The sequence below is a fragment of the Conger conger genome, chromosome 11 (genome assembly GCF_963514075.1).
Source record: "Conger conger chromosome 11, fConCon1.1, whole genome shotgun sequence".
Classification (NCBI taxonomy): Eukaryota; Metazoa; Chordata; class Actinopteri; order Anguilliformes; family Congridae; genus Conger; species Conger conger.
The window spans coordinates 11,184,038-11,206,564 of record NC_083770.1 but is presented as its reverse complement, the minus strand read 5'-3'; the positions used below and the strand labels follow the sequence as shown (position 1 = coordinate 11,206,564).

The 22,527-nt window shown below is 44.2% G+C and overlaps 4 protein-coding genes across 6 annotated transcripts; 3 read left to right on the top strand and 1 right to left on the bottom strand.

The window, feature by feature from the left end:
- Nucleotides 1-5,096: 5,096 nt before the first annotated feature.
- LOC133141298 (chronophin-like) lies at nt 5,097-9,285 on the top strand. Its single transcript, XM_061261802.1, has 2 exons — nt 5,097-5,859; nt 6,644-9,285. Exons 1-2 carry the CDS (start codon nt 5,259-5,261, stop codon nt 6,973-6,975), a joined length of 933 nt encoding a protein of 310 aa, XP_061117786.1. The 5' UTR covers nt 5,097-5,258; the 3' UTR covers nt 6,976-9,285.
- kgd4 (alpha-ketoglutarate dehydrogenase subunit 4) lies at nt 7,587-12,607 on the bottom strand. 2 transcript variants are annotated; one of them, XM_061261804.1, is made up of 5 exons: nt 12,395-12,607; nt 11,887-11,989; nt 10,966-11,029; nt 10,058-10,272; nt 7,587-8,421 (listed from the first exon to the last, which is right to left on the bottom strand). In XM_061261804.1, the coding sequence occupies exons 2-5, from the start codon at nt 11,935-11,937 to the stop codon at nt 8,404-8,406; spliced, it is 348 nt and encodes a 115-aa protein (XP_061117788.1). In that variant the 5' UTR covers nt 11,938-11,989; nt 12,395-12,607; the 3' UTR covers nt 7,587-8,403. The 2 variants fall into 2 exon arrangements, with proteins under 2 accessions (XP_061117788.1, XP_061117789.1); XM_061261805.1 differs by lacking the exon at nt 12,395-12,607 and adding an exon at nt 12,215-12,386.
- A 146-nt stretch (nt 12,608-12,753) lies between these two features.
- On the top strand, nt 12,754-16,615 carry cenph (centromere protein H). Of its 2 annotated transcripts, none has more exons than XM_061261726.1 (10): nt 12,754-12,879; nt 13,320-13,458; nt 14,000-14,055; nt 14,202-14,247; nt 14,359-14,427; nt 14,743-14,799; nt 14,986-15,049; nt 15,318-15,369; nt 15,647-15,807; nt 16,425-16,615. In XM_061261726.1, the coding sequence occupies exons 2-10, from the start codon at nt 13,337-13,339 to the stop codon at nt 16,515-16,517; spliced, it is 720 nt and encodes a 239-aa protein (XP_061117710.1). In that variant the 5' UTR covers nt 12,754-12,879; nt 13,320-13,336; the 3' UTR covers nt 16,518-16,615. The 2 variants fall into 2 exon arrangements, with proteins under 2 accessions (XP_061117710.1, XP_061117709.1); XM_061261725.1 differs by having other exon boundaries at nt 13,303-13,458.
- Nucleotides 16,616-17,165: 550 nt separating this feature from the next.
- LOC133141222 (uncharacterized) lies at nt 17,166-22,008 on the top strand. Its single transcript, XM_061261698.1, has 9 exons — nt 17,166-17,304; nt 17,709-17,931; nt 18,110-18,186; nt 18,406-18,494; nt 18,835-18,952; nt 19,752-19,888; nt 20,521-20,681; nt 21,069-21,186; nt 21,578-22,008. The coding sequence occupies exons 2-9, from the start codon at nt 17,738-17,740 to the stop codon at nt 21,905-21,907; spliced, it is 1,224 nt and encodes a 407-aa protein (XP_061117682.1). The 5' UTR covers nt 17,166-17,304; nt 17,709-17,737; the 3' UTR covers nt 21,908-22,008.
- The last annotated feature ends 519 nt before the right edge of the window (nt 22,009-22,527 follow it).

The following is a 22,527-nucleotide window of genomic DNA, read 5'->3' as shown; positions in this document are numbered from 1 at the left end:
GCTTTGTCTGTCATTGTTTTGAGTGGTACTGTGGAAGGTGAGAGTTTGCAGGTACGGTAGCTGGTTGGCTGTGCCAGACTCTGGCTCTTGTAGCATTTTGTAAGAGGGCTCAGGTGTCTCTGTTGAACCTGTACACCCGGGCCTGCAGAAACTTCCTGTGTAGGAGGTGACCGAGCACTTGGGGCCATGGAGGTGTCCCAGTTAACGGTATTTCTCTGTTCGGGGGAGAGAAGGACCACAGAACCGCATCCCTGGGCTCTGTGGGAGGCCTCGGTCCACAAGTGGCACATTTTACTATCTCACGCGAACGAAGTTGAAGTTCCGTGATTGAGTTGTGGATCTAGAACATTCACTGTCTATTTGTATGGGCGTAAGGTAATCATCTAAATCTGGCGCAGCCTAATGTAAAGAAATGATTTAGTAACATCAGAGATCTTCTACTATTAGTGACAGACATGGCAGATCCAGTGGACCTTGGGCCTAAGTGGGCCTAATTTAAGGTGCAGGTCTTTTTGATTGACTCTTCAGAGTCACCCAGTCACTCACGATCACAGCTTTACACCGCATTGTAGAAATGGACCAAAATTATAAATGAGGTCCCTGCAAGAATGTAACCATCATGGTCAGATGGTTTTGACAGCTTTTCCCCAAAAATGTTCTTCCCTGAAAACAGTGCAAATGTTGATACCATAACTACCGCAGTAACCTTTTTTTTTTTTTTTTTTTTTCTCTCTCTCGAAGTTGCTTTTTTGCTTTTGAAGTTTCTCCGTGACTGAAATATTGTGCGTAATTAATTTGTTTAAAGTGTCTGAGAAACGGTGTCGGTGAACGTGTGCTGGTTTGTGGATAGCTAGGTGTGTATTTATTGCAAAGAAGCATAGTGGACTGCGCCAAGGTCATCACAACTTTAGCCTTAGTCTTGTAAGTAAATTGTGTTGCCTTTTTTTGTAGGAACTTGTACAGTCGAACAACTTTGCTAAAAAACCAATGGGCACGTTTTACATTTCTCAGAGGCTTGTGTGAATAAGACTATTTTGAGTGTCCAAACTGAGCCATTTGCATGTCTATTCCAGTGGGTCCCCATTAATTTTGTTTTTTGTTTTTTTTGTTTTGTGTTTTTGGGGACAGGGATGTTATTTGACTCTAAACGTACACCTGTACATAGCCGTGAAAATGCAGCCCCAGCTCCTTGCTGGCATTGAATCACAACAGCGTCCTGAACACCAATCCTGCGTCGCGGTACTACAGACACAAACGCCAATCCGGCGTGACCGCAGTGCAGAGACACGCCAATCTCGTGGCACGTTACTGCAGGCGGGAACACCGAACCCGCATCGCGGCACTGCAGAACACCAATCCTGCGTCACGGTACTACAGGCACAAACCCCAATCCCGTACCGCGTAACTACAGACAGACCAATCCCACCTCACGGTACGACTCACGCAAACGCCAGTCCCACGTCACAGTACTGCAGACCTGTTCGGGTCTCTAGTGGTTTTCCTGTTGAACGATTCCAGTTGAGAAACAGGGCATTGTGGGTATTGTCTTATGTCAGCGTCTTTGGAGGAGAGAGAAAAGCGAGGCAGAGAAGGGACCATTGGCAGTTTAATTTATGCAGTATTCATGTTTACTCCCTTTATCTATGCATTCGGAGATGGGACCTGAAGCCAGACTAACCCTGCCAAGAGACTAGAGGAACTGCTGAACGTCAGCATAGCTGTAGAATTACTATATCGGTGGAGCTCGATTTCATTAGCTCGTCCAGACTACCCTTCTCCAGAATGTCTTTCCGAAACGATGTATATGCGAGAGTTACTTAATGTACTAGTGTAATAGCAAGCCTCTATGGTACGTGAAAAGCGTTTCATTTGAATATTAATATATGGATTAGATCCAATCCGATGTGGTCCTCCAGCACTTATGTAAATTGATTTGTTGGGTTTTTTTTTGGTTTTTTTTCGTAACCATGCTAGTAATTCTATTTCTATGGAGATGCTGGTGAGGTCAGTGGTGTGTTCACTGTGGCAGGTTGCTTTGTCCCCCCCCCAAAATAGTCAGGCGGTCGCTGAGTTGCATTTGTATATAATCATCAGGTAGTCTTGAAAATTTAAGTATTTGACCTCATAAACTTGTGAATTTCTGTTCAAAGATTTTGTTTGAAATTCCTTGTTAATATAAGGCAATAATTTGTAAATATGTACAGACAGACGGTTTGACTTTATTTTATTGTTATTGTCTACAGCAGAAGACCATTTATCCATGCATGCTAGATGGGACTTTTCACTGAGGCAAACCACTAAACACGGCTTTACCTACCTAAGTATTAAGCGATTGTTCTGTTTTTGTTTTGGATTTTAAAGTCTGATTTTTTTTTTTTATTTGCATTTTATTTGATTTTATTTGGTGAGATACAGCCTGTATGCTGCTTTGTGGGTGGGTGCCAGTGAGACTGGTGTGGGCGTAAAAAGGTTGTTGCAGAAGTGCAGGTCAGATGGCTCTCCACCGGGGGAAGCACTCTTCTGATTATTTCCTTTCCCAGGGCCCATTTACATAGTGTTTTGTAGTCGAAGGGCTGATCTAGGATCAGTCTTTTGTCCATATCCTAACTACCATAGCAAAAAAGGCAGGACTGACCCTAGATCAGTACTTTGGAAGATGTATGGCGATTTTTGGCGGTCGTGGTTTTCTCGAGGCCTAGTTGCTGTGCGTGGAGTCTACATTGTTTGTAATCCTGTAACCGTTTGAACAGTAAACACTATTGGGTCCAATGCAAGGTTTGCAGTCACGTGTGGGACCACTTATGCCATGCAAATGTGTCCAGTGAGAGATACTGTGGCACTGGGGCTTGTGCTCAAAGTGCTGATCTGGGATCAGTTTTGCCTTTCTACTCAAAATGGATTAGGAATATGGACTTGGGAAGAGACTTGTTCCTGGATAAGCACTATTGCTCTAGTTGCTTTGTGACTACACACTGAAATAATCGCACTGCTTGCTTCACAGCTAGATGTCCTGCACTGTCTGCAGCAGTGGTCTTATTTATTGTGTTTCCCTGACTGGCTTCCTGTTGTAATTTGTTTTAATTTTTTTCCCTAAATTGTTGTTAAACTGTCCGTAACACAGCCCCTGGCTGCAGGGTAAATCTGAAGGATGTATGTTACAGCCCCAGTGTGTGGGGTAATGCAGGAAGGTGGACTATCGAGCTGTCCAAGTTTCAGCTCTGACTGACGAATAAACGTAGTGATTCAGCGATAGCCTATTTATTTTATCCAAAGTTTGTACAAAAGTGTAATAGAAAAAAAGAAATGCTCAGAATGTAACCTAATGAAACCAATCTTTAGGAGAGTACCTGTATTTTAAACCAACCCCAGAAAATGTATCTTAAATGTGACCTTTTAAAGAAATCTTCACTCAATGTGGGATTGAGTTTCTTTCTTTTTTCTTTCTTTTTTTAAGCATATTAATTTCTCTTTTTCTGTATTTTGTTTTCGAGATGAAAGGAAAACTTAACCGCCACTGCAGTTGAAATGTTTTCTGTTCATTTGAAAAATAATCTTTCTTTTTGAGTAAAACATACATTTATATAGCCAGAAATAGACAATCAGAGCAGCATTTAATATCTGAAATGTTAAAGAGGAAATCTTTATTGTTTATAAATATTTGTATATAAACTGAATTGTTTTGGTTTTGTTGAGGATTTTGTATTTTGTTCTTCTTTAATACCCGGTGTACAGATCCAGAAATAAACCTGGAAATATTGTGAGTATTCCTGCTCTTCTTTTGCACTGTTTAAACATTTACACAAATATTTCAACTTCATTTTTTCCCTAATTTAATTGAAAAATGGCTATTACATTTAAAATAATTTAAATATTTATACTTGTAGCTACAGCATTCTGGGCACCTGACCATGAAAATGAATGGTCATCAATGCTAAGCCACTGGGGCTTTGACTGAATGGGCGGGGGCAACTGAGTGTAGTATTCTCAATATCAAGGGATTTCAGTACTAAGGTCTGTGCCTAGATTGGTGAACAGGTGCATTTAATGGATTATGACAGCATGTCATAAATGTATTGAGCACCATAATTAATTGGACAGTGACACTTTTTGTGATTTTTTTTTGGTTCTGTACTCTAGCACTTTGTCGTTGTATCCTTTCAAACTCAATGAGGTTGAAATGCAGACTGTCAGCAATTCCCCTTATCTGTGAAACATGGTGGAGGGGGCGTTATGGCTTGGGCCTGTATGGCTGCCAGTGGAACGGGCTCACTTGTCTGCATCGATGACACGACTGCAGACAGAATTAGAACAATGAAGTCAACAGAAATATTTTATTAGGCAACAATACAATGACCTGAAACATACTGCTGGAGCAACAAAGGGGTTTTTGACGGCCAAAAAGTGGAATATCCTTGACTGGCCGAGTCAATTGCCAGATCTGAATCCAATTGAACAGGGAGGAGGAGACAGAAGGCAAAAGGGCAGGGACTGAAGATGGTTGCGGTGCAGGCCTGGCAGAGCATCACCAGGGAAGATACCCAGCATTTGGTGATGTCTTGTCTGTTGCAGGCTTCAAACAGTCATTGCATGTGAAGGATATGTGACCAAATACTACAACTGGTATTGGATCCTTTCAAACTCAACGTGCTAGAGTACAGAACCTAGTGAATGTGGTGCTCACTATATCTTCTACATGTACATATAGAGGTGCTAAGTGCTTTTATATATTTCCTTTGAGGAGCTGGCACATTTTTTTGCTTTGACAGTTTAAGTCGAGGCTGGATTTGCTGGACAGGCACTGTGGGTTCCTGGAATCGAAACATGCTGTGATTGATAGGATGACGTATTTTTGATCAATTGTATCAAAAATGTGTTAATTCCCTTTAATGCTTTGATACATAGTTGTGTCGTGCCTTAACCAACGTATCGGGCTCCCAAAACGGCTACAACAGTGCTTTGCTCTACGCTTGGTAACCGAGTTGAATGACAGGGCGTGCGCCGCTGTTTCATTGGATCAGCGTGGTGAGGAGGCGTGGATCGGCTCCTATGTCAGTGAAATATGGGGGCGTGGCGATTAATGTTCGGCGAAGGCTTATTGTTGAAGTGGGAGTAGTGGTCATATCATCCTTTATAGCTGGACTTGTCATTTACAAATAGGGCATATATTATCAATTTGTTTAACCCAGTGAAGTAATTTCCCCTGGTTTACAGGGAGAGACGTTGAGAGACGGGTTGCCAGTCAGGGAAGGCGCTGCGAGATGGCAGGCGCTACGAGAAGCCTAGGTTGTCGAAGGCTCTTGGGAACCCATTTAAAAGATCTCCTTCATACAAAACACTGCGTGCTTTTCGATTGCGACGGGGTGATTTGGAATGGCGACAAAGCGGTAGCTGGTGCGCCGGAGGTGGTGAGTTTGTTGAAGAAACGTGGCAAAAGCGTTTTCTTCGTTACGAACAATTGCACCCGATCGAGGGATAGCTATTTGAGCAAGTTTTCGCGACTGGGTTTCTGTGATGTCGTCCAAAGCGACGTCGTGAGCTCGGCTTACTGTTCGGCGATTTACCTGCGAGACATGGCCAAGGTACAAGGCAAGGTTTATGTCATCGGCAGCGACGGAGTATACACTGAGCTGTACGAAGCTGGCGTGCCAGTCGTGGGGAGAGAACCCGATGTTCCCGGCGCGACCATATACGACTGCCCCTTAGACTCAGACGTTAAGGCGGTCCTGGTTGGGTATGACGACAAACTGAATTTTCTTAAACTGGCGAAAGCCTGCTGCTACCTGCGGGATCCAAACTGTCTGTTTCTGGCTACTGATGGGGACCCCTGGCACCCTCGTCCACGTGGCAGAGTGTCACCAGGTTGGTCCGTTTTGCATTAAGCACTTGTCTTGCAATGATTAACGCGGTTGTCACCTCAAGACTAAATTGTACTGTATTACATAATGGCGATATCGGCAGATAAATGGAGCTTCCTCCATGTGTCAGAGTACGGATACCACAGCACTGTTGCTACAGCTGAAAACGTTGCTAATTTAATGATTGGCAGAAAACTGTAACGGCATTCTTTATATAGGCAGTGCAGAGTGAACACAGGTTGTGCATTTATGCACTGGACTACCTCAAGAGTGTAGATCGCTAAACAAGCCGTTTGGATTAAAAGTATTACCACTCAGACATTTTCCAGAAGCAATACCCATCATGTTAAAACACTTTTAGTCCCAATCCCAATGTGTGGCTCCACCCAAACCCCTGGGGTATTGGCTTTGGTTGAGAATTTTGAAAAGTTGAGAATTTCGTAGGGTTTTTAATAGGGGCTCAAAACAATAGTATAGCAGTCATTTTGTTTTGTTTGTTTATATTTGGTTTAAAAGGTATAAGGTCGAGAGTGTCATATGGACCTCTTGGGACTGAAAGGGTTAAACGGCTGAAGCCCAGGCCTGCCAAGCTTCATTAGTATTGAAGCTAAGCTAGGCTGAACTAAAGTCATGGCTTATTGTGGCTGTGTGCTCATATGTACGTGCTTGTGTGTGGAGTAAAACTTTAGGAGCCAGGATCTAAGGAGAACACCCCATAGCAATCTCTCCGTATACTCACACCTGCCGTTTTTGACGCCGTGACTGGCCCCTCCTCTCCTGTGCGGCAGGTTCCGGAAGCCTGGCGGCGGCCCTGGAGACGGCGGCGGAGCGCAAGGCCACGGTCATCGGCAAGCCCAGCCGCTTCATGTTCCAGTGCATCGTCAGCCGGTTCGGGGTGGACCCCGCCCGCACCCTCATGGTGGGCGACCGGCTGGAGACGGACGTGCTGTTCGGGCGGAGCTGCGGCGTCGACACGGTGCTCGCGCTGACGGGGGTGTCTACGCTGCAGCAGGCGCTGGGGTACAGGGACAGCACAGACCCCCAGGGGGCGGCCTGTGTGCCTGACTATGTGGTGGACACGGTTGCCGACTTCCTGCCGGCTCTGGACGAGGAACGGTGACTCCCCCCCCTCCCCACAGAGGGGACCTGTACGGCACGAGTCACCATGCCCTGAAAACATTTTTGGGCATGGGGTGACAACGGAAGCAGAGAACGCACAGAAACGGGCGGAAATACACAAAAATGTTTTTTGTTAAAAAAAAATACAAAAATGAGTGTAAAGTACAATCAAAATGGTGGCGGTGTAGATTGCTTTGCTGGCCACGCAGATGTATACATTTTCCAAACAAGGACAGAGCAGCTGGGATTACATGTGAAAACATGTATATCTGCCCATGTAAAATACTCACTGGCTCTCCAGTAGTATTGTGTGTGGCATACAGGGTGTAAAATAGTCACTGGTTCTCCTGTAGTACTGTGTGTGACCTGTAGGCTGTAAATTGTCACTGGACATCCTGGAATACTGTGTACAGGGTGTAAAATACCCTGGTTCTCCTGTAGTACTGTGTGTTACCTACAGGGTGTATAATACTCCTGGAGTAGTGTGTGTGGCCTGTAGGTTGTTTAAAGTGCTATACAAATAATTGAATTGATTTTGATAGCTTGAAGCCTTTTCAGTGTTAAACCAGTTTTAAAAAACGAATTCATAAAAATAAACACATTTCACACTCATTAATTTATAGATTTTTGTTTTATTCATGAAAAATTCCAACCCCACCCAAAAAAAAAAAACAATAAAACCCACAAATTAGTTTTGCATTAGCTCTGTGCTCAATACTTGTATGACAGTACTCATGTAGCTAGTCTAAAATGTAAAATGTCTTTCTGGGGCTAGACAAACCTTTACCCCAAGCAGCCAGCTGTAGAACAGCAAGTGGCTGTCAGTATAATCAGCCTGGGTTCAGTTCCTGTCTCTCAGCCTACTCTTAGCGTCTCTCAAAATGTGCAGAAATGGTGTAACACTATGCAAAGCAGCAGCATATATGTGGTGTAATGATATATGCCTGTGCCTCCCTGGAGGTCATAGGTCATAGGGCACGGTGTTGGGAAATGGCAATTCTACAACCCTGACTTTTTTTTTTTTACTACAGGAAAGAGAATGCATTACTGTGTGGGTTACAGAGAACACCATCCATCCCCTTTAAGCTCCAACCAACAGAGGGCTCAAAGCAACCGCAAAATAACATAACGTATTCTCTGCTTTCAGTAAGAGACAGTTCCCTGTTCCTTTAAGAACTCTGCGGGCAAACAATGAAGCGACAAACATGGAAGCATTCAGAAGAGGGGGGGAAAGTTACACCACAATCAACACCTTTAAAAATAAACTGTGTATAAATGTCCCCCAGTAATTAAATAATTGTATTTATATTAAGTCATAATATACAAGGCAGTGTGCCCGCAACGATAGGTTGCACTCCCCACACAAAGCGGAGACACAAAGCAATATCCACAGATAAGGACTTTGGTAGATTTACACAGGAACTCTGTCTCATTCAGGCCCGCCACGCTGTGGAGCAAAGACAAACACAATGAGATTACTGCTCGTTTTTACAGTCCTTTTGTACATAACACAATCTATTCCAATTATACAGTATATGAGATGTCCTCAATTTTAACCTTTATCTGACAAGCCAAAAACGCCTCTTTTACAAGTGAGACGAAGCCAAGATAGACTGAAAGCAGTAAGGGGGCAAACAACAACAGTAGTAATAAAAAATAAGCAACATATAAAAATCACCATAATTTAAAATATGCTGCTATTACAAGGCAGTGTCATTACAGGAACTGAAGCAAGAATCTTCATGATAATGTCCCCATACTCTCTGCTAGATACAGTCACAGTTTCTGTGAGTGATTAAATTGATGTGCTTTTGCAGCACAGAAACAGTACTCAAGACATGTTTTACTGCAGCATACTTTAGGAAATGGCCAGGGAAAGGTTTACAGGTAATTCAGCAATCAGTCAAATTAAACAAGTGGAGCTTAGTTTGTTAGAACAAAATTCAGCACACACTCCAGGCTTCCAGGAGCAGAATGTGAGGTTACTGCAGCAAGGCTGAAATCAGAACCTGCTTTCAACTGACATGGAGTCGTTCCTTTTCTCCGTGTCAGGAATACATCACAACTTTGCCATCAGAATCGTTCGCTTTCACATGCTTTATAGCCGGCCAATTTGAAAGAAAGATGTAGGTGATTGATTATGTGCCCTGTGTGTGGCTGTGCGTCTGTTCCTGTCAGGCTGTTTACCTTCTAGGATAGCAATTGACTAGATCAGGGGTGTCAAACTCCAGTCCTGGAGGGCCGCAGTGTCTGCTGGTTTTTGGTGTGTTTCAGCATGAGAGATACATTTCAAAGTCTTTCATTGGCTAAAGAGTCCATACACCTTGTTCTCAAGGCCTTAATTGGCTGCTCATTGAAAGAAAACCACAAACAACTCTGCGGCCCTCCAGGACTGGACTTTGACACCCCTGGACTAGAAGGTTAAAGCAAGCAATCTTTTCAGGGGTTATTTCAGGGGGTTAAGAATGCAAATACTATGGGGAATTGAATGCTGCAGTATTATAGTTAGAAAATGATGTCTGTGTGTTTTACATTTGTAGTTGTGGTTCATTTATGTCTTTATTGTATAAAATGTCACAAAGGACTCCCATGTTTTTGTTCAGCCACATTGGCAAGAGCGAGTACGTCACAACTCGCCAAATTCGTTTTGCATTTAGAATACCTTCAGTGGGCTCCAGAATTATTGGCACCCCTGACAATTATTGTCAATAAAAGGTTAAAAAATGGCAATAAAATCTTTGTTAATCACGGTCTAAAGGAATTATAGTGTTATTCCATCACTTCCTGTTTCACTAGAGTATAAAAATGAGGTAGCAAGCATGCAAAAGCATGTTATCAACCATCAGCATGGAAATGCCAAAGAACTGTCAATTCAGAAGAGACCAATGGAAATTGACTTAGCACTGTAAGGGCAATAATAAAAAATGGTTGGAAACGTTTTCCCCTCCTGCTGGTATCAGACTGACTAATCAGAGCAGGGTAGATTCAGCAAGGGGCGTATTTTGAACGAAAGCAAGTGCAAAAAATATACCCCACGCATTCACGGAGCCCCTCTGGTTTCCATATTCGGATGTGGCACCCACCTGGATGTAGTCCATCTCCTCCAGGGTCATGAGCCTCCTGCGGTACCTCTGGGGGAAGTCCGTCACCGCGGCGACCGTGTCCGGGTTGCCAGGGAGACGGGTGAGTGTCACCGGGGGCCTGGCTGCTGAAGAGGGCGGGGGTGGCGGTACAGGGGTCTGCACCAGGGGGGGTGTTTCTGCTAGGCAGGCAGTCACCGTTTTCAAAATCTCTTGGACTGGAACCAAAACAAAGACCCTGTAAGTCTAGAGGGGCTGCAGGTTCAACTCCAGTCCCATAGGGGGTGCTGTGCTACAGGTTTTATTCCAGTCCTTGAGGCCTGCAGTGCCTCCAGGGTTTCAGTGGGCTCTTTCCAATCACTTATTTTTACTTCCTTGCTTCCTTTCGTCGCTCCTAGCTCACAAGGAAGCGAGAAACTGACACGAGGGCGGAAGAATCAAGGAAACATGCATAAGGCAAACGGATTGTCCTTTCTCTTTGAAGCAGGTTGATGCCATGTGAGTTACAGGGGTGGCAGATGAGAAGTAATAATCCACAGATGGATCATTTATACAACACGCTTAAAAAAAAGAAAAGAAATAAAACCTCCACAAAGGATGCGCTTGTGGTTCCTTGCTCAATAATCCTAGCTCCTTGCTCCTAGTTCCTAGTTCCTTCAAGTAGCATGTAATGGGTTGGAATGTCAGGGAACGTTTCCAGTGATTGGAACGTTTCCAGTGACTTTCAACAATCAAGTGCTTCATGTAAGTCACTGATTGGACGCCTTTTTCCCCCAAACAGAAAATTCCTCGGCAAATACCCTTGTTTGCAACCACAAGACACACAATCTTAGATACGAAGATATGAAGCAAACATTTGTGGGCTACAGCTGAGTAAATGTGTAATGTTTACAGTTAAGACGCAGACTTACCATTTGGCCTTGGTATATCCTTTCGATTCGGGAATTTTATCAATGGAGCATGAGGCCGTACGACCTGTAAATAGGATTTAAGGAAAGACAATATTCAACATTCAAACCTCAAAGAAAGGTGGTGGGGGTTGGTCACAAAAGCATGGTCTTTAAACACTTTCCATTTTGTCGCCTGCAGCAAACCAAATATCATCTACCAGCATTTTTGGTTGCCAAAAAAATCAGTTTAAATACAGATGAGGAAACCGGTGTCTAACGTTACTGTAGCGTAGCTAATTCGTTTACTCTAGATTTCAAAGTGCAAGTTACCTTACAAAACAAACAAACCAGCTGGTCAGTTATACTTATGCTGACTAGCGAGTTCAAAGGGGACCATCAATCATTCTTAGTAGGGTCAGGTTTTACCTTATAGCCCAAACCTTGCTAACAGTTGGCTCAGTTTGCTCGTTTACCAGTGGCAACCCTCCAAATCAGACTACAATGTTTACAATTTCGTGATCATCCACTGTTAATGGCATTAAATGCAACTTAACTTAGCTATCACAAGTAAGTCTACACAGCAGACACCAGTTGGCATAAAGTTTAGATCAGGAAATATATTAGCTAGCTGACTAGTTACCGTACGTCCTTTGTGTCCCATTCAAAACAGGAAGAATGTAATCATTGACTATAAATTGCCAATAGAGGTACCCTACCTCAATTCAACTAGCAGGGTAGTACTCTAGCTAGCTAGCTAGCGGTTTGTGGGATGGCTGTAACCCAACGTACAAGGACATTACACATTTCGCGCATGTCAGGGCAACATTTAAGCAAATTATAACGCCTGGTGATTTATTCAGTCATAAAATTCCCACTGAAACATTAAATACAGTTTGACAGATGGCACATGAAGAATTTGGCTGCTTTCAGTCACACATTTACCTGAACGACCCTACCGGCGGCGGCCATCTTGCCACTGACTTTACTCCCCATGGCGACCTCAGACTTCTTATTCCGGGTTACTCCCCTCAGTTGTTTATTATTCCTGGACAGAAGGTGGTGCTGTTATTATTATCTTTGTTTGTTAAACGGTTTTGGCATTATTTTAGCATCTTTAAAGGAGCTGGCTGCCAGTACCTAGCTAGCAACACATTAGTATTCTGCACATTACCATTACCGGGCGTACCTGGCAGTCGACACATTTATTATTCGTGCAGGGAATGCCAGGAGAATAAGACTGCACACTCACAAAAGCCAAAATTGATCTTACCTGTACCAATTATGTCAATCGGAAAATATATGTCTAGAAAATATGACTGAAACGCAGTCCTACTTTCTAATACTTGAAGATGTCGTGTAGAAGCTTCTAGGCACGTCATGCAGATAACCTTTGTCATTTAGAAAGCAGTAATGCATTATAGCTAAGACATAAAACATCAGCATCCTTCACCTGACATCTCTGAATGTCCCGAGCTGTCATCCAAATGTAAAGGGTGATAGAAAACAGAAAAGGAGTTCGTTATTAGCCACTTTAACAACGATTGCCCAGTGTCCCCCAAACTGAAAGCAAATGCGGATCTGACTCTCTGCCTTTAATATCGCTGCGAATACAAAGATCATAAAACCTGGCTGTCCTCCCTGTCATTGGCTGATCATATGACAAGTGACAATTTCCGGGCGGCAGATTCAGTTTGCAGCGAGGGCCTATCATCGAACAGAAAAAGCCTTGACCAACAATTGACGTAATCTTGACCAATTAAAATATAGCTATTTTATTACGTTTAACTGATACCATTCCCCAGCCTATCAAGTTTGGCCAGTGACATAAACAGACCGCCCATATTGTGGAACGATCAGGAGAGTGGACTTGAAGCCAGAAAAGTTAACATTTGTGTTCCGAAAAAAAACATCTGACTTATTTAGTGTTGTGGAAAGGTAATAAACATATTTGAGCTATAGTTAATGAAATTATTTATTCAGCTATTAGAATTTACCAGTTGGATTGTTCGCTAATGCTTACTAGCTTGTTGTGGACACTAATGAGCTAGCTACATTTTTATATATTTCTTTCTAGTTTCCTAACCAGGCAGTGTAACCTGGTAGTTAATCTGCCAGTTTTCCTCAGCAGTAAAAGCGATTTGCCAATCTGCATGTCAGTAGTTTCAGGAACAGCCGGTATCAGGTTTAGCTACGCTTCATTAATTAAGTTAATTTAGCTAGCTAGCAAACCAAACGGCATACCGGAGTAACATGTAGCTAGCTAGATTTAGCGCGTACGGAATTACATTCCATATGTATATGGTGATGCATTTGTTGTGCAGCGCCCGAACCGCATCTTGATATTCTCCGCGTCTTTAGTTTTTTGCGCTTTGCAGGATCTTCGCTCAACGCCATGGATGTCTATGCGGAGCTTCAGGACGTGGCCTTGGCGCTGGAAAAGGTGGCATTGATGGGCTGCCATGCGCCCGAACCTCAGAATGGAAAGAAAAATAATGCGCACACGGATATTCTAAGGTAAAATAAGTTTTGGTCTTAGATATTTTTGTATGTATTGTTTTGTTATCTGTTAGTGTGTAGGTAGAAGACCGCAAATTAGAGATTTCCAAAAATTTCGTTAATAAAATAAAATAGCATTAAGTAATAGATCAGATAAAAACTTGATCAAGACTGTCTGGGATTATCTGGCTAGCCAGTAGCAAGCAAGACAGCCAAAGTCCGCTGAACAACTGCGGAAAGTTCTCCAATATGTTTGGTGCAACCAACCAGCTGCTTTTCTTATAGAACTGATGGACGGTGTACCTAAGAGAATTAATTAATTTCTAAAGGTGAAGGGTAGTCACATCAATATTGATTTGATTTCGTTTAAGTGTTCACTGCTCTTCATAGTACATTGTACGATATTTCAAATGGTTAATATTTGCTTTATGCTTTTTTTATACAGTGCTGTAACTAAAAAAAGTGTTTGTAAAGGGTACTCCTTTGAACTAGTGGCAGATGTTGGTTATCGTTTAGTAGTGAATTGAGTCATTTGCTGTGTATTTGATCTGAATTGCAGGATAAAGGAACAGATGTCAAATCAGTGCTTTGAAATGATGGCAAAAATCAGAGCCGGTAGGCTGCTTTTCCATTGAACACATTCATAATGGCTTTGCTCTACCTGTTTAACCATGTCTCCAATCTGTAGATCCAAGGTCTTTTTCATGAATCACTGACAAGCTAATTAATTGTTTCAAACATGTCTCCTGTCACCCAATCAGGTAAAAGTAAAATTCATGGCGAAAATTCAGATGCAGAGAAAGATGAGTATGTTTCTGTTTTTTTTTTCTTCCTCCAAAAGAATTAAAATGGTTTAAAATAACCATAAGCAGTAAAACCATGGCAAGTTTCTGAAATATGTATGTTCGTGATCCATAGGTCTGAATATGAAAAGGAGATTGAGGAGGCTAAAATCAGTCACTGCAACAAGACTCTGGCCTTACACAGGTGAGTGTGCCGTCAGCAGGTCATGTAGAGTTACCTGTGCGGCCAGTACCTCTGGGTACTTACTCGGGTATGTTGCAGGTGTTTTTGGATTTTGGCTGGCTAGTGGCTTTGGCACTGGTGCTGGCGGTCATTGGTTCAACCACTAGTTGATATCACTAATGACTTAAGCCTTTCTACGGTCCACAGCTGTAATAATGAACTTTAATGTTGACTTCATGGTGCAGTTCTTTTTGGTGTAGTGTATCACTTCCTAAATTTTATGATTTAGATTAAGATGAGAACTGTAATGTAGATGTTATAACCTGTACTTTGCAGAATGCAGGTCTGGGAGGCTATCTCTGAGAAACTGAAGCAGAGTGATGTAGAGGCTGAGTAAGTACTGAACGTGTGTGTGTGTGTGTGTGTGTGTGTGTGTGTGTGTGTGTGTGTGTGTGTGTGTGTGTGTGTGTGTGTGTGTGTGTGTGTGTGTGTGTGTGTGTGTGTGTGTGTGTGTGTGGTGGGGTTGCTGCTACATATATACTGTACACTGTATAACCCCCCTTACCTGTTCGGTCATAGTGCAATGAGGGCATCAACCAATCACACGCAGGACCTGTGCTCAAAGATAATGAAGCTTCAGCAGGTGAGAGGACATTTGCTACTCTGTTTGACATTTGTTACTCTGCTTCTCTTCAGTTACCCTTTTACTTTCTACTGATTTAATCTGTTCTGCTTCTGCTCTATTTCAATACTTAGTTTGCTACGACTGAGCTACACTGTTGCTGGAATAATGTCACATTACAGCATAACAAAGTCATTGAAAGTAATTGTAATGGACCGTGCTTTTTCCCCTATTACATTCACCTGCAGTCTTTTACTGTGTGTTCCTGAAAGACCTGGTGTTTTCACAGCAATCACGTGAACTTCAGGAACAGACCACTGGGCTGCAGAAACAGAAGCTTGGTATGTTTCTCAAGCCCTTGATTATTTTCATGGTAATGCACAGCCACACATGCACTCGACTCACCCTTGCAAAGGTGAGTAAAAATCGCAATGGTGTAGGTCTAGGTCTAGGTCTAGGTCTGTAACGTACGGGTCTATCTTTTCTGTTTTTCAGTAAAATGCATTATAAAGGTCATTTAACTCGCATGTAATAGAATGTCCAAATCTTTCGAGGTTATATCCATGAATATGAGGTGACTGGATTTGTTTTGGCGCTGAACTCTGTGTTTGTGTGCAGAACTGAAGAAGCTCACTCATGAGAGGATGCAGGAGATTGAGGAGCTGAAGAGGCTGAGGGAGCATCCAGAGGAGGGGAAGTACAGCAAGGTCCTGGAGAAAGCTCAGTCTGTCCTGGAGAAATACCAGAAAATGACTGCAGTCACACAGAATGTCCTGCGGGTAAATGCTGAACACTGTCACGCACGTACTGTGGGTAAATGCTGAACACTGTCACACACGTACTGCGGGTAAATACTGAACACTGTCACGCACGTACTGTGGGTAAATGCTGAACACTCACACACGTACTGCTGGTAAATGCTGAACACTGTCACACACGTACTGCGGGTAAATACTGAACACTGTCACACACGTACTGCGGGTAAATGCTGAACACTGTCACACACGTACTGCGGGTAAATACTGAACACTGTCACACATGTACTGCGGGTAAATACTGAACACTGGCACACACAATGTCCTGCGGCTAAATTCTGAACACTGGCACACACAATGTCCTGCGGCTAAATTACGTCCTTAGTGCAGGTATAAGAGCTTTCAGTATCTAGTCTTGATTCTAGGCTTTTGGTTGCCTTTGGAGCCTGTTATGGACTGCATTGTATATACATACATTATGCAGTACAAATTGGTGAGTAGCTATTATGAACTGTGCTTAGATCCTATTTAGTGCTGTGCTGGTATTTGCATTTAGCGTTTTCTGATAGTTTATGATGTCATACAGCGTTTCTGCTTTTGTAACCGATCTCCCCCCTCCCTCGCTCTTTCCCTTCCCTCAGGGGGTGATCCTGGCCTGCAGGATCCACTGGAGAGATGACCCCAAACTCGCCCACATCGTCCTGGGGTTGGAGGGCATGCCGGACTCTGACTGAAGGAGACCGCTCCTGGCACATTAAAATGTTAATTTACACCGCCATTTTATATACCTCTCTTCAAATATGTGTACAGCTGTGTTGTGGTTTTGTTCGCTTTATGCGTAAGTCTTTTTGTAATAAAAAAATGAATTAAAATCTTTGTGGAATACATTGCCGTTGTAGGGTGTGTCCTCTTTTGACATTTTATATAATTAATAAAATGCATACAAACATTATTTAATGTTGACTGAACGTACGTCTTCTACACAGCAGATGGAGATTAAGCCTGGTGTGGCTGTTTGCATAAACAGGCCGTCTGTTTTGTCCTAAGGTAACCTTTAAAAGGACTTTGAACCGTTTAGTTGGCAAACAGTCATTTTGTTTATGTGTATACTGTACTGTGGGAAGATAACATTTGGAAACCTGCCCAATTAGAAAAACACTCCTTATGCACAATCATTCACTGAATGATTTTGGAAGGCAAACTGATAAAGTGTGCGGTATTTATTTGTCAAATATGCTGGGAAAAAATGTCTTGAATTGTATTTTGATTTGAACAATAGGAAGCCCTGCTGCAAGCGGAAAGCACGCCACCTGTCGACAAATGCTGGGTAAAAAGCTTGGTAAAAATAACTTCCCGGAAATAGGTTAGAGCAATGGAGCACCGTTTCAGCGATCAATCAACACAGGTTTACGATAGGTCCGGGCCACACTGCCAGCGACTAATCGTGCCTGTGCAGAGGCAAATTTAAACGCTGGAAGATTGAACTGAACACAGACTGGTGCTAGCTAAAATAAACTCTAGGTAATCAGAAATGTCATAATTTGTCACGCGATTGTGTTGTAATGTATTTGTGTATGATATATAGGCTACTTATTTCGCTAGTATTGATTACAGTCTTCAAATGCTTTTTGTCGTTCGCTAGTAAAACTATCACAGTTCATTGCTAAACGGTGACCTAGCCGAGGAGCCTTTGATACTAATGTATAAATAAGAATGATTTCGTTCTAATTCCAAATTTAGATCTCTTTTCTTATATCTACAATCTATTTTCAGACTTGGAGAGTTATATTCTATTGTGTTATAGGTGCTTTCACGGCAACGTGTTTTGGTTCACTGAAACTGAACTATAGGATACATTTTTCAATATAGCTACGCTCTGTGGTTTAGCTAAATTATTTGCTGTTGTTGAATTTGCATTATCACAGACTCGAGATAGCGAACTGAATCGTCAACGATGGCCTCCGACGCGGGGGGCATTACCCCCCAAAGGTTACTGGAGGCTTTAAGTGAAATGAAACTGAGTCGACGTCGGAGCAGAAAAGGGGGGAAGGAGAACCTGTACGGGACATCGCAGAAGAACTTCAGTCTCACCCCTCGAACGCGCCCCGTTACACCCCTGATTTCAAGGGCCCAGGCGAATCTAATGACGTGAGCAATCAACCCTGCGACTGCCACACGAGACTGTATTGAATACAATTCGTGGATAGTTTAGGTTTCTGTTGTTTTTAGTGCTTGTTGCAGTTTAGATTTGTCGTGTGGATAGTGTGCAATCGTATGTTCATTATATTTCAGCTACCATCTTCTTCATGACTTTTTCCCCCTCCAGGTCAAGCACAGAGGCCTGTCGTAGGTTATCGGAAAAGGCTGTCAGTCCAAACCTTGCCAATCTGAGAATGACTCCAGGTATGAGAATACCCTGCAGGTGGCTGTGAAGCTGAGGCCCATTCTCAACATCGCTGTGTCTTGCCGTATCAATCGTGTCTACAGTTGATATTGCTTTCCGTCACGTGTTGACCATGATTGGCTGTAATGTCACCTGGGGAACAAAGACTCCAGTTGGCAGTCTTGTCACAAATGAAATGTATGTATATATACCCCTGTGTGTGTGTGTGTGTGTCACAGGCCCCAGTTTGCAGGAGAGACAGAAACAGCTGCAGGAGAAACACCAGCAAGCTAAAGAGAGTCTCGACCGACTGGCGGTGGGAGGCGGGGTAGGGAGAGGTTTCATATCTACATGCATACATGTGCGTACTTCTACGACACTGTGCAAACGCAGAGTTGGGGGTTCAGGTGGGAGTGAAAGTCTGCTGGCTTGTTATTAAACAGGCAGTGCATATTGTCATCTGGACAGTGCCGCTAGTTAAATCAGAAAGCGGAAATAGAACGCGTTTCCATGCGACAGCCCAGGTTTTTATTTACAGTACAGTTGGAGGAGAGGGTCTGATTCACACCCTTCCACACAGGGTGTCCTGTGTTTCCTGCTCTGGCCACTGCTGTGATGCGGTCGTTCTGACTCTTGTTCTGATTGGCTGTTCTCCTGGTCTCCTATAGGTCAGCCTGTGGCCGGAGATGGACCGCATGCGTCTGACCGTGCAGGAGGGTGCTGTGTTGGGACTGGGCTGCCTGACCGTGTCCTTCAGCGTTTTCCTCATCTTCAAATGTTTACACGGTAATTTTACTGCACCACGCACACTGCCGGTCCACTTCAGTAATAGAATGCTTCTGGTGTTATCGCTCTGGCATCAGAGAGTTTTTTATTCGCCTCTTGTGGATGAGTATAGCAGTACTGTGGCAGTGGATGCCATGCACTGTAATACAAGATTCAAGATTCAATACATAACTGAATTCTTCAAGGGTTCCAATTGTATCTGTATTTTCACGCTAGGACTAGAACCGTACTGTCCTCTAGGGTCCTCTTCACACTTGTCCCTGTGTTTGATCTGCGCTTTGTTATACATCGCTCTGGATAAGAGCGTCTGCTAAATGCCTTGTAATATTGCCACAGCCATATGGCATGGCAATGCCATAGGGTATGGAAGTTTATTTGGTGACCTCAAACATTAAAAACACAATAAACAGACAAAAATACACAAGAAGAGGGGGCAAAAATGTATATACTTAAAGTGACCATGCACAATGCAAGTTAAAAAGTTTTAAAAGGTGCTACAAAGAGTTGATGCCTCTTATGGCCTCTGGGTAGATACTGCTGCGGTCCTGACGGTTTCCGGTCTTGATGGACCCTGCCAGAGTGAACAGAGGGTGGAAGGGGGTGAGCCATGCTCTTTGCGTGTGAGTCTAGTGGAGTAGATCGCCTCGATAGCGGGGAGGGTGCATCTCCTACAGCACCAGAACCTCATGTAGCGAAGACACCGCACGCTGGCAGGTGCCGTGTATCTGTTGAGCACAAACTGCCTGTGATGTGACACTTTAACCTTTAACCTTTAACCTTTGACCTTGTTTGCCGGCAGGCTCATTGCTGCTCAGTGTGCATCGGTACACGGCGGCAGTGAGCGGCTTCAGCGCGGCACACCCGGTCTCCCTCGGGTCCCAGAGTGCACTCAACCACAGCCTCCTCGCCTGGCACTCCCACTTACTCCACCTGCAGGTACGCCCCCACCTCCTCCACCCCTCCCCCTCGCTCTGTAACCTGATGACTTGATGGTAAATAAAAGTCTTTTCCATACAAAACTCGATTTAGTCCAGGACTAAGCTCAGTCTGTGTCTGTGGAACTAGGTCTTTATGTTTTCGTGAAAATGTATTTTTTTTAAATCCACCTCACAGGTTTGACTGACTCTGAGACTCCAGCACTGACTCTGATGTTGGCTAAGACTGACTCTGACACTGATCAGTGGGTTCTGTGTGTGTGTGTGTGTGTGTGTGTGTGTGCGTGTGTGCGTGTTTGTGCCCGTGTCTTCATGCGTGTGTGTGTGTGTGTGTGTGTGTGTGTGTTTGCATGCATTCATGTGTTTTTGCCCGTGTGTGTGCGTGTTTGTGCCCGTGTCTTCATGCGTGTGTGTGTGTGTGCGTGTGTTTGCATGCATGTGTTTTTGCCCGTGTGTGTGCGTGTTTGTGCCCGTGTCTTCATGCGTGTGTGTGTGTGTGTGTGTGCCTTTATGCGTGTGTGTGTGTGTGTGTGCATGTGTGCATGTGTGCATGTGTGCGTGTGTGCGTGTGTGCGTGTGTGTGTGTTTGTGTTTGTGCCCGTGTCTGCATGCGTGTGTGTTTGCGCTTAACAGGACCGCATAAAGAAGCAGTTTGAGACTCAGCTGCTGCAGACGCACGGTACTTATCAGCTCTACCTGCTGCTGTACATCGGTGCGATAGGCACTCTGCTCTACTACCTGGCAGATAACGTTATCCAGAAGAGCCGTCTCACCCCGAGAAGGATAAAGATGTGGTGAGATTATAGTCGCCTTCCACCTGCAATACTGTGGCGCTAGGCTTTTCACTGAAAAACAACAACACATTCATCATTAGGAAGAATCTATTATTTAATTCCGCAGTAGTCTGGCACAAATTGAAGCATATTTCTGGTTTGAGGGCTGGTCTGGGAGTCCACGGTGTACATCACTTTTACTGATAATGAAGCCCCATTACAAAGTGCTCTACACGAATAACATGAAATCAACAAGCAGCAACCCAGTTCTAACTTCTCAAACAGAAAGCCTGCATTCTACACTAAAGCCAGGGGAATGGGGTAGAGGTACTCATGACTCATGATTGGGCGGGGATCAGAGGTCATGAAATGTTGTCTCGCCCTTCTCCCCCCCTCCGACCCCCGCAGGGTTCTGCTGTTGGTCGCCACGGCTACCTGGACCCTCTTGATGCTGCAGCTGCTGGTGTGGTATCAGCGACTGGAGAGCATCATCGAGGAGACGGTCCACAAGTTTCAGGACGAGCTGGTGGGTTTCTTACCTGCCACCGAAATATATTCCCTTTCCCACCCTGTTTCGGTGCTCATTACTGTTACACGGTCCTACCTTTTGTATGTTTAAATGCCCCACACTTAAAGCTGACACTCCACAGGCATATCTGAGAAGGGTTAAGGTAATTAATAGTGTCACAGCTGACTGATTTCATCACCCAACAGCACAATGGAAAGTGCCATCATAGCTGCAAGACGGGGGGTTCCAATTTTGCACTTTAAGTAGAAAATGAATTTGAGAGTGCCAAGCTAGTTTCTGGGTATTTATACGCTGGTATATTTGGTATTTTGGGTATTTATCACATCGTAACCTTCACCCTCAAAGCCAAAACTATACCACTTTATCAATTTATCTATCTATTTTTCAGGCTCATCTTGCAACTTTGGACCTGGACCTGAGAATGTACCACAACATCGCCACCTACTGGCGAGGAAGGTGTTTGCCACCCCTGAGCAGGGGAACGCTGACCATTTTTGGGGTGCTCCCGGTGCGGGACGTGTTCTTCTACCTGCAGTACTACAGCGTGCCTGTCCTCACTGCCCTGTGTACCCCTGTGCTAAAACTGCTGCTTGCTCTGAAGGAGATGTATATGGACCTCCCATCCCATAGAGAGGTTACTCCCCCCGAACTGAGGAAAGGACATACAACAGGAGAGACCATGTACCCAGAAATGATGGGGGGGAACAAGTCAGAGTGAGAGACACCATTCCCCCTGACCTTTGGAGGGTTTTTTTTTTTTTTCAATATAACCTACAAATAGTATGGTTCCTGGTTTTGTGGTGTGTGGTTGAGATGTTTCTATAAAGAGTTTTTTCTATTGAGCTGATTGTACTGTGTCGATCATGTTCATGGTTCAAAGTGGGAGTAAAACATGTGATATGGCAGCCTGGGTTTCTGCCTGTAACAGCTAATCTAGGTTCAGTTCACCACAACATGGCAAGCCCCAGTCCCAGCCATGATGTTACCAAGACGGCTGATCCAGGATCAGCCCTCGGGTAGCCAGTCTGTCCCTGAGCCAGGGGCCCTGGGATGGGAACCTTCCTCTTTCGGGGGGCAGGGCTGCGCAGGTCTGCAGGCGGGCGATGAGGCCGCGCAGGTCTGCGTTGAAGCTGCGCAGCTCTGCGTTCTGCTGTTCCACGTCCCGCGCCTCCCTCTGCGCCTCCTCGCACTCCGACCGGACGGCCTCTAGCACCTCCTCCACGCCCCTCAGCCTGGAAACGCCGGAGAATCACACTCTAATCGGGAACGGCCTTCCATAATCGACCGGAACACGCTCAACTAGGATGTTTTGCAAGAAAGTCGGGTTCCATTCCAGAT